Below are 11823 nucleotides of genomic sequence, written 5' to 3'. Positions count from 1 at the left end.
TTATATTAAATCAAATTACCAGACAACCAGTTAGAAATCACTGAAATTTTTTCAAGCATTGCACAGGGGTCAATATAATCAAATTTCCCAAGGCCTGAAATTTAATGAGATTGACCCCAGTGCTTAACTGGTTATTATTTTATTGGCCCTGAAAGGATGAAGGGCGAAGTTGACCCTAGCAGCATTCAAACTAAGAACATGAACCCAGAAGAAATGCTACTCAGCATTTTATCCAGCATGGTAATGATTCTACCACCTTGCAACCTTAATAATAACAACTACAACAAGACCATCAATATTAATGTTTCCTTTATTTCTATATGATCAACATTAATACAAAACACTACAATACAAACAACAACAACAACAAAACCTTGAAGTGTACATAAATATGGCGTGAAGCATGAATGATAAATGATCTCCTGGCAATTAGAAGTAACGATACAACATAGAATAATTTCTTATACCCAGAGGATATGACTGTAGCAAATTTGAACTCATGACATGGGTTTGTAGTTCAACATTTCAGCCACTTAGCCACCTTGCCACCACACACACACAAAACGAAAGAAAGAGTACCTCAATACATATAGTGTTTATATCTATTAAGAAACAACTAATGATTGCCTCTGTTGCTTTTCAGATATTTCCTACATGTCCAATGTTGAGTTGACATTCTTTGAATGACTACACACGGTAGAAAGCTGGGTAGCAACAGAGTGAAAATCATTAGCTGTTTTCTAATAAATAACTGAATGTGTGTGTGTATATATATATATAGATTTATACATATAGCACCCAAATGTACCGTCTAACCCATGTTGGCAAGGGAGGCAGACTGACTCACCCCGTTACCATTACTTCTTTGTCTTCCTCTCTCCATCATTCTCATCCTCTCACAATAAATGCTCCTTCTATCCATCATGGGGACTCTCTGTTGCTTTTCAAGCAGCAAGGGAACCCCAAAAAGCACCCAACATACTTTAAGTGATTATCTAGGCTTGAGAGGGTTTATCAGTGTTGCTGATGACAAGGCAACATCTATAATGCTGGTGCCACTTGAAAAAAAAAAAACCCACTCAGTACACTATGTAAACTGGTTGATAATAGGAATGGCATCAAATTGTAGAAACCATGCCAAAGTGAGATATCAAAGCAAGGTGTGATTCTCCAACCTGTTGAAACCTGTCAAACTAACCTATGTCAGCATTGAAAACCCAATGTAAATTGATGATATTATATATATATATATATATAATATCATCAATTTACATATATATATATATATATATATATATATATATATATATATATATATATATATATATATATCTTCCCCTTGTCAGTAAATGTTTTTATATGTATGATAAATAATACATACATGGCAAGTGAAAGATAAAGGGTTCAATCACCAATCTCCCCATTAGCTTGTTGGTCTTTTTCAATCTAAAATTAGTATTTTACATAGGTGTGTCTATATATATATATTATAGGTGTGTATATATACATTCACGTATGTGTTTGTATTTATATGTATGATTAGGAAGACTTTTTTTAGTCTGTTTAATGGCCTTATTGAAAGGGTCGACAGGGTAAACATGAATGAAAGATCTGGGAAAATGGAGATGAGTGAAGGGGCAATGAACAAGTGTCAGAAATATAGGCAGAGATGAGATTACTGGTGCTCTAGGCTAGGGGAAATTTCATTGAAAAATGGTGGAGTTTGTTCTTTGTTTTCTCTATCTATGCAGTAGGAACATAATAATTAGTTTATAGTTGAAAATAGTAGAAATTTCAAGCTTTTTGATTGTTCCTGTGTAGCTTTCTTTAAGGGAGTCCTCTTTTCCATTTCAATAATTGTAGCATAATAGACCTATAATCAAAGACTTTCCAACCTTACTATATTTAGAACTATATTATTCAATGTCTGTTCATATTTTAAAATTGGTAAGATATACCGTGAGACAATTGGCTGCTATATCTAGCCAGTGTGTGTAAATTATTTTGTATTCAATCACTGTAAACTACCTCCTTTTGTTTGTATATAGATATATTGCCATTTTATGTCCTCCGACACTTCCTACTGGTGAAATTAATTGATATTTCAGTATTAAGTTAATTCACTTTATCTTATGAACGCTTCAAATTCAACTGGGGTCATCTTCGCTTTTACTCCCTCTAGGAGTTGTTGTCATTGTTATTATTATTATTGTTGTTATAAAGGCAGCAGAATCATTAGCATTCCAGGCAAAATGCTTAGCAGCATTTCGTCTGTCTTTATGTTCTGAGTTCAAATCCCACCAATGTTGACTTTGTCTTTCATCCTTTTGGGGTCGATGTAATCTAGTCATTCTCCCCCAGAATTGCTGGCCTTGAGCCAATATTTGAAATCATTATTATAATTATTATTATTAGTAGTAGTACCAGTAAACAGAGGAGTGCCAGACTAAATACTAGATAGTAAGAGCATCTGCACTTCCTCTTTTTGAGGAAGATTCACATGTTCCATTGGGCAGATGCTCTATTTTCTGTAAACACCTTGGTTGGCTGGTTACCTTCTCGAGTCATGCTGACTCATAAGGGCCGGTTTTCTGGTTTCCATGGAGCATAAATTCCTCATTTTTGCCAGCTAAGTGAACTGGAGCAATGTGAAATGAAGTGTTCTGCTCAATAACACAATGCGTTGCCCAGTCCAGGAATTGAAACCACAATCTTATATGATCATGAGTCCAACACCCTAACTAAACCACATGCCTCCTGTAGACATCTGCTGAGGGAAGATTGGGCATGGTGTAGTTGATGATATAGACATGTGCTGAGGCTGTGACATCCACAGTAATTCCCTGATAGTGAACAGGTATGGTCACTGTTTGTCAAATGTATTTTTTTACAGCTCCTCTCTTTGACACAGATGCAGAGCTGTGTCAAGCAATGGCTGAGAGAAGGTGCTTAGCATCTGGAATGTCACAAAGTACACACAGGCCTCTACCAGTTGGTGGCAGTTCTATGTTGGCATTCTACAGAGGATTAGTGGCACAAAAGCAATGAACTCTTGGGGGTGAGAGAGTCTGGATATCAATGAAAATGAACTGGCTGGAAATTTCAAAGGGTTTTCAGGCCTGGGCTCATTGATAATTACTAGAAATCCCTGGCCTTGCTTTGCTACCAGGGGTTATTACCAGTTTCAGATAAACTCTACAAGTCAAGAAGCACCATCAGCTAAACCTGTTTGAGATATGTGCAAAGCAATGAAACCTTCCTGTACATACTTGTCCAGTGCCTAGGCTTTGCTGCCTCGAAAACCTACTGTAATATGTGGGGGGGATCCACCAGCTGTGTCTGTTGTGAAGATCATCCCACCACCTTCCTTTGCTGGGAAAGACAGGCAAGCTTTATTTGTCAGGGGACTATGGTAAAAGAAGTTGTGTGGTGGATGAGGTTGAAAGACACACTTTCAACTTTATCGAGTTTCACTACAATGGGAAAATGAGGATAAAAAGGGGAAGTACTGCCTCCCAGTAAACTTGGTGAAAGGTGGATGTGAGTAGCAAGCACGGTCTGACTGAAAGGACCTGTCCTAAGCATGCACCTACTGATTGGAAGAGGCCAACGTGAGAAGGCAGTTGTCTTAATGGTCAAGGTAACTATGGTTTTATGACATTTCCATAAGTAACTCTTAGAAGTCTCTTCTTTTGGAGAATTATACCTTGTTTGAATTTTCTTGTTTCTGTTATTTTACTTTTTACATGCTTTTATGTAATCCCATACTGTAACATCCTGTAATGTCCCCAATGTTTTTATCAACCCTTATTAGTTAATAAAGAAAACATTATTTTAATTATTATTATTAGTAGGATGGGGGAGTGGTAGAATTCATAGTGCTGATACAACTTGTCTTTCATTCTTCAAAAACTCATTAATATAAATAAATACAAACCAATTACTAGAGTTCACTTAATTACACACCACTCCCTAAATTAATGCCTCTCTCTCTATGTAAAAAAAAAAAAAAAAATCACTATCATTATCATCATCGTCATTGTTGTTGTTGTTATTGTTATCATTACTATTATTATTATGATGATGATGATGATGAAGAAGGCAGCAAGCTGGCAGAATTGGATGAAATGCCAAGAAGCATTTCTTCCAGCTTTACACTCTTTGAAATGTTGTTGAGGCTGACCTTGACTTTCATCCTTTAAGGATCATCAAAATAAGTCAATGAAATAAGTACTATTTGAGCATTAGGGTTGACATAATCAACTACCCCTCTTACCCAAAATTTCAGGCCTTGTACCTGAATTAGAAAGAATTATTATAATTATAATTATTATTATTATCCAAAATGCTTTGCAGTATTTGGCCCATCTTTACATTCTGAGTTTGAATTCTGCCGAGATCAACTGCTTTTCATCCTTCTGGGGTTGATAAATTAAGTACCAGGGAAACACTGGGGTCGATGTAATCGACTATCCCACTCTCCCAAATTTCAGGCCTTGTGCCTTTAGTAGAAAGGATTATTATCATTAGTTAATATTATTATTATTATTATCATCATCAGCATTTATTGTAGTAGTTAAGGTAGAAGTAGAAATTGTAAATGTAGTAGTAGTAGAAGCAGCAGCAGTTGTAGTAGTATATTGTTATTCATTTCAAAAACATCTTTATTAAATGGTATTAAATAATTATCTTATAGGGAGCTGAAATGCTGATTATGAGATGAGGTGTCTGAGTGCAAGAATGAGCAAGTGTGTGTGTGTATATGAAATAAATAGGAGTGAAACACATGGCAGTCAAAATATTGATGATTTAGACGTGACATTTGTTATTGTTAAAACATTTGACATTTTGCAGTCTTCAATGTTTATAAAAAAAAAAGATTTTTTTTTTTGCTTTCATTTGTATTACGAATGATGAATTTTGATGACACACTGCAATCAAACAGTCACAAGCTGAATGAAAACAGAAACTGTAATGGAGTATAAATCAGATGAGGGGAAAAAATAAATAAAAGTGTTTTAAAAAAAAAAACCAACAAAAAACAGGAGGTAATTAAAAAAAAAAAAGAAAGGAAAAGAAATCCAAAGCAAAAGATTAAATAAACTTTAAAAATCATGACAGGGAAGAAATGAAAGAACTCAGACACAACATTTGACAGTAAAAATTATAAATATAATTTAAGAGTAAATATAGCTGAGGAAGTGAAAAACAGATTTTAAAAAATACAAAAACATAAAAAAAAAGAGAGGAAAGCTTATAATTTTATAAATGACATTAAATTAAACATTCAGACGTGTGCCAGAGTCTTAAATTCTGTATCATCTTTGTTTTGTGGATTTTTCCGGATAAACTTCTTTTGAAAATTCCAAAATTTTTTCATCACAGCCTTCTTATTACGTAGTCGGAAGCCATCAACAATGGGCTGCCGATTTCTTTTGATTTCATTGCTTTCAGTGGGGTCAGTGGAAGCCCCTGCAACTGTGAGTGCAGGGCTGTTGGCGAGAGAAGCAATTTGAGGAGATTGGTAAGATTTTCGACAAGCTCCCAATCCGGAGTCTTTTGAAATATGTGGAGTGTCTCTAGAAGAGCAGATAAATTCTCGTTCAAAGAAATGCTTGTTACTACTTTGCTCGAAATCTGACAAATCAGTATTTTCTTTATTATGTGATCTCGATCTTCGATGTTCTAACATTCCTCTGTGTCTGCGATTACTTGAAGAATTGTTGTTATTGGCTCTCTTATCGTGATTTTTTTTGGCCACTTGTCTGTGGACCTTTGGTTTGGCACCTTCTGGCTTCATTTGATTGTCTTTAGAGATGTTAGATATTGGACTGAAAGGAGACAGACCTTTGTGACAATGGGAAGACTTACCAGGAGAGAAATACACAGAACTAGTGTCTTGGAATGAATCAGCTGGCAAACTGTGATTGCTGTATGAAGATTTATCTTTGCAGAACTGGTTGGTTGAATATGCTGAATGAGGCACTTTTTTACTCTTAACTAAAATTTGGTTGTGATCTTGTTTAGAAACAGCAGTAGTAGTAGTAGTAGTGGTGGCAGCATTTTGCTGTATTGAAGATGTTGAAGAAGAACCTTGCAGAGCAGCATTCTGCATTTTGGAAGCAGAGGCTGAGAAAGATTGTGTAGGTAGTTTCAGAAAATTCTTTTTTTTATCAGTTACCAAATTTGTGTTCTTTGGTGACAGATCATTTAGGAAACTTTTGTTATTAGACAATGACAACTCATCATGTTGATTATTTTCCTCAAATGAAATTAATGAAGGAGAACCCATATCAATAGACAGGGGAGAGATAATTACTGGCCCTTTTCTCTCAAGTGATATGTCTTTCTGACTGTTTCGGGTTGATGACAGAATATTTGAGGCGTGTTGAAAAGAATTTGAGTCATTACTCTTATCACTGGCTTCAACATTTTCATTCTCAGCCTCTGCTTCAGAATCACTGCTACATGACTGACCAACACAATCAGGCCTTTCCCCAAGAGAAACAGACAGTGAAACTGAACTATCAGAGAGAACTATTTCATGTTTTGTATCTCCACTTGCATTGCAAAGCAGCTGCAACTGTGATTGTTCATTGGAAGTTTCAATTTGAACAAATGCTTTGTTGCCTTCCTCAAGGGACATATCAAGGCTGTCACTAGCAGAAATATGTTCTTCCACTGAAGACAAATTTAGGGAACTACTAGGTAAGGGCAACTCTTGGCAAGGTCCTGATGAAGAGTCTGAAATGTTAGGTAATGGTGAAGATGTAAACTGACCGGGATCAATTCTAGACTTGAACAACCCATAGCTGCTTGTACCTGATATTACTTCTGTATTCATGCTCTCTGGAGTGGACCAAGTCTGGCTGCTACTTGGATATGAAGTATCAGATAAAATAACACTTGTATGTGACTCCAAACATGGGTGTTCATTTTTGCTTTCTCTACCAGAATCAGTCAGTACCAAATCAGATTGGCCAAGACGACCAATTGTTTCATTTAAGAGATCAGCAGTTTCAGAAAATTGATTCTGGAAATTTCTGCTGGAATTATTCTTGGATTTTAAATTACTATTTACAATTCTTCTTTTGCGACTGCTTTTTGTGTTGCTATGGAACATTTTCTTCTTCCGTTCATGGTGAGCAGACACTGGAGTGTTTTGTTCCATGTAATTCTCCAACTGACACTTTTTGATGAGTTTTCTTTTGCGAGAGATAACTTGCTGTCGCTTTGGTGATCTCTCCCATACTTTCTTGGTGCGAGCAGTTTTCTCAATTCGACACTGTTTAATATAGTGTGAATGATATTCAAACTTTGTCAGCCCACGTGGTTTGTTATAATTTTGACCATAAGGGCAGTCTGAGGTATCCCCTGTGAAAGCAGGGTAACCATCAGTTAAACTTGATAAGGATGAAGTAGACAAAGGTTCAACATTACCTTCATCATTAGCCTCAGTTCTATGAATACTGCTAAGGTTAGCATATGTTGGTCTCTTTTCCAAACGAGGTGTTGTAACATTTAACTCAATGGGTTTACTCTGTTCGTCATTTGAACAGGTTTGACGCTTATCAGATATAAACTTTGTAAAAGAATCTTCCTTTGAATATTTTGTTGATTTTTTAGGCCATGAAGAAACAGATGACAATGATGATGATAATGATGAGGACATTGGTGGTGACAGTATTCCATGAGTTTTTAATGAGACAGGTTGATTTGTTGGAGACTGTACCATATTTAATGCTGAACTTTGTGATATAGGTGAACAGTACAATTTGTAATTTGTAGTCTGACTATGTAGTATAACCGGAGGCATTGGTGTTGACTCAGAAGGACAGAGTAAATTTTTGTTCCTTGTGTCAACAACTTCTGATTGTTCAAAACTCTGATCTTCATCATCGTCTGTGTCACTGGACATTTTTAATAGGGCTTCAATGACATGGTTCCCATAATCTAAGCCTACATTTGAAGATGTAATTGGAAGAGGCCCGCAATGAGAAAGTTTTTCCATGTTGGGCAAAATTGTTCTACAACCCATCCGACAGAGTGTTGTTTTTAATTTTTCTTTCACAGAATATATTACCATCTATCTTAATGTTATTCATCAAATCAGGATTGTCAACCAGTCAAGTGAGGGATCAAATGCAACCTGGAAATAAAAATAAAAAGGTAAATAAATAATAAATAAAATAATTATTGAGTAGTCACAAGAAGTCCTATCATCCCATTTTTTTTTGCTTTAATAAATCTGTGGCTTAACATCACCATCATCATCCTTTAATGTCCATTTTCCAGACTGGCAAGCCGAAGAACTGTACCAGATTCCAAGCTTGGTTTCTATGGCTGGAAGTGTTTCCTAACACCAACCACTTAACAGTGTGTGCTGGATGCTTTTTATGTGGCACCAGCATGGGAGCTATTACATGGCTCCTTGCTGGTGCTATGTAAAAAAAAAAAACATCTATGTAAGATAATAGATTTCTTATATATCCACAGAGCTCAATGTAACATAAAGTCTAACCTAGATTCATAACCTGAATTTGTGGTTTACCAACCAGAACCCTTGATACATTTGTCAGAGTTTTTGTTGCTATTTGGTTTTCTAGCTTTGTAACACAAAAGTTTATTGAAGCTTCTATTTATGATTCCTCTTTCTTATCTTTTGCTTGTTTCAGCCATTGGACTGTGGCCATGCTGGAACACTGTTTTGAAGGATTTAGTCGAACAAATTGATCCCAATACTTACTTTTTTTTTTCAGGTCTGATATTTATTCTGTTAGTCGCTTTTTGCTGAACTACTAGGTTACCAGTTGTCAAGTGGTGGATGGGGACAAATACAACACAAATACAAAAACACACACATAGATATATATGCATACACACACACATACACGACATGTTTCTTTCAGTTTCTATCTACCAAAGTCATTTACAAGGCTTTGGTTTACTGGGGTTATAGAAGACACTTGCTAAAAGTATCATGCAGTGGGAACGAACCCAGTGCCATGTGGTTGAAAAGTAAGCTTCTTATCACACAATCAATTGTCTTATGACAATTATATAAACAAGAATAAGTCATTTTGTCAGTTGGTGCCAAGCATTTGAGAGTGCACATTGACTAAGATAACACAGGTATTGTTACCACTGTCACAACAGTAACCATATCCACAATTTTATCTCAACCTCTTTGGTTTACCTCTAGTCAAGAGACTGCTCTGAGCAAAACACAGCTTGCTTAAAGTTGGTACACACACTCACACCCTAACTGACAGGTCAACCAAAATGTCTTCACATACATGAATACACACTGTAGATTTGTCTACCAGAAATAATTTATTTTGTTGTTCATACTGTTAACAATCTTTATGAATTTGCTGATAGAATATAATGATTGTTAGTGTACACTGCTGTAGTTTTTACCTGTTGTCATGCCACTTTCACCTGCCAAAGTAGGTTGAATACAATTAAATTGATTACACTTAAGCGTTTCAACATATGTACACAAAATATTGATTCCAAGGTATTAATTTCCTGTCTCAGAGCTGAATTCTTTTTCCAGTTTGTCTCTGAAACTTGGAACCTGCACAACTCTCAAAAGAAAAAGACTCCAAGAGATATCTTAATCATTTATTTCCTCCATTCAATGTCTTGTATGGCTCAACAAATTAGAGCTATTTACTCTTATTACACAGTTCATAAACCTATCAGTAAGGAGAGATCTACATTCAAAATATATCACTAAAGTAATGGGCCTTTTAAAAAAAATATCTTTATCATTCACCAATGAAAGCATTGATGCAAAAAAACAATGTAATAACTTAACTTCTGCTCACAACTGATAAAATTCCAATATCATTTAAATCACTGGTGTATATAGACAACACTGAAATATCTAATTATTTTATCCAAGTTCAAGCTCCCTTTTGCAAATTAAATATTTAATATCACAGATTTGTAACTCAACACTTTGAGGTCTTAATACCATTAAGCCCCCAAATCAAAGAAAAGTCTAGAGAAATTTGTTCAATAAAATACAGAATGTAAACACATGTTAAACAGGAAATTCTTTCTAAAGTGAAGCTAAACATTGTTTCCTGTGCAAAAGAGTGCTTAGTTACAGTTTTCAATCCTAAACAACGGCATTGCTTGAATTGTAGCTTTGAGGAGTTTACGATTTTGTGACAGTTGCAGATATTTGCAGTTTTGGATTTCAAGAGTTAAGAAAATAAAATACTTTTATATATCATAGCATCCTTGTTTGCAATATTGTTATTCTGAATGTCAACCAGACTTTGCTTATTTGCCAACCATCTTACAACAATGCACTGGGTGCCTTTTACTATGATGCCAGCATTAGTGAGGTTGCTTTGACCTAAAAGCCTATAAAGTTTACGTGAACTTATGGTGTCTCCAGTACCCTAAGGCAACTGCCCCCCTGATAAGATGAATAGCAGAGAAATAGAAAGTGAGAGAGAGAGAACCAGGCTGAGTGAGCGAAGGGAGTATGAAGGGTGAAACAAAGTACAAGGGTATAATGGAAAACACACACGAACACATTCCTGTGCATATGTGTGTATTGGTGAGAGAGAGAGAGAGAGAAAGAGAGAGAGAGAGAGAGTAAATGAAACAAGGGAGTAGTGACAGTGAAAGAGAATTACAGGCAAGAACATTATTTTGGATAAAAAATCTCTACATACACACAGAAAAAAAGTTTCTATTAAGAAAGATATAAAATGACATGGAAGGAAGAGGATAAATGTGTGTTGTGTGAGATAAAGGGTGAGAGTGAATGAGAGAGAGAGAGAGAGAGAGAGAGAGAGAGTGCATTACACTAACTCAAACTCAGTATATGCATCTTTATATCTTTCTATTTTGCCTTCAAAGAAACACTTCTACTCTCTTCTCTTTCAAAGCATAGCAGCCTAAATTCCTTCAAGTCACACTCTACAATCACAAAATAAGAAAGGGACACATTGGATAATGTAGTCTTAAATACAATATGTTTGGGGAATAGAAAAGAAAAGAAAAATGCTGGGATGATCCCAGCTGGAATGCCTTTGATCATAAAGTCTGCTAGATCATCATGGTTTGACCTGAGGCTAAACAACTAGAACACACTGCACTTTCCTCTATGTCGTGTGATGTGGAAGAGGATGAGCAAGACAGTGAGAATATGTTTCTTGTTATAGTTGTTGTCTTTGATTTAGAGCTATGTGTCTATTCTAGTTAATTGTTCTTTCCATACATTTCATCTTCTGCTTCACATCCTGTCTCTGTCTTCTCAACAAATCCAACATATCAATCGTCTGTCTATTACATTTTTTTTTTTTCTAACTAGCTGTGGTCATGCTGGATCGTTGTTGTCATGGTCGTCATGATTTGTCATCATTGTCATCATCATCATCATCAACAAAACCACCACCTGCCCTTCATTTTCATGTTCACTTTTCCACACTTGCTTAGGCCAGACAAAATTCATTGAGGCAAATTTTCTACCGCCTTCCTGTCACCAACCCTCACTTGTTTCCGAGTAAGGTAACATTCCCCCATGGCTGGATATTTTTTCACAGAAGAATTTAAACGAAAGAGACTGCTTGTACAAGGTAATGCCTGCTTACAACTATTAGGCGATGTCAAGACAAGGAGTACACACGCAATATATACATATTCTTTTATTTGTTTCAGCCATTTGACTGTGGCCATGCTGGAGCACCATCTTTAGTTGAACAAATCGACTTCAGGACTTATTCTTTGTAAGCCTAATACTTATTCTATCGGTCTCTTTTGCTGAACTGATATGGGGACATAAACACACCAACACAA

General features: G+C 35.8%; 1 protein-coding gene across 1 annotated transcript in view; it reads right to left on the bottom strand.

Annotated features, from left to right (window-relative positions):
* Positions 1-292: 292 nt before the first annotated feature.
* Positions 293-11823, bottom strand: part of LOC106868893 (serine-rich adhesin for platelets) — a 44353-nt gene continuing 32822 nt past the window's right edge. The window contains exon 2 of the mRNA XM_014914352.2: positions 293-8149. Coding sequence (XP_014769838.1) covers positions 5288-8086 — 2799 coding nt within the window. The 5' untranslated portion in view covers positions 8087-8149 and the 3' untranslated portion in view covers positions 293-5287. The remainder of the gene's footprint in view (positions 8150-11823) is intronic.

The sequence above is a fragment of the Octopus bimaculoides genome, chromosome 7, assembly GCF_001194135.2.
Source record: "Octopus bimaculoides isolate UCB-OBI-ISO-001 chromosome 7, ASM119413v2, whole genome shotgun sequence".
NCBI lineage: Eukaryota > Metazoa > Mollusca > Cephalopoda > Octopoda > Octopodidae > Octopus > Octopus bimaculoides.
This window is presented reverse-complemented; position numbering and strand designations above follow the sequence as displayed.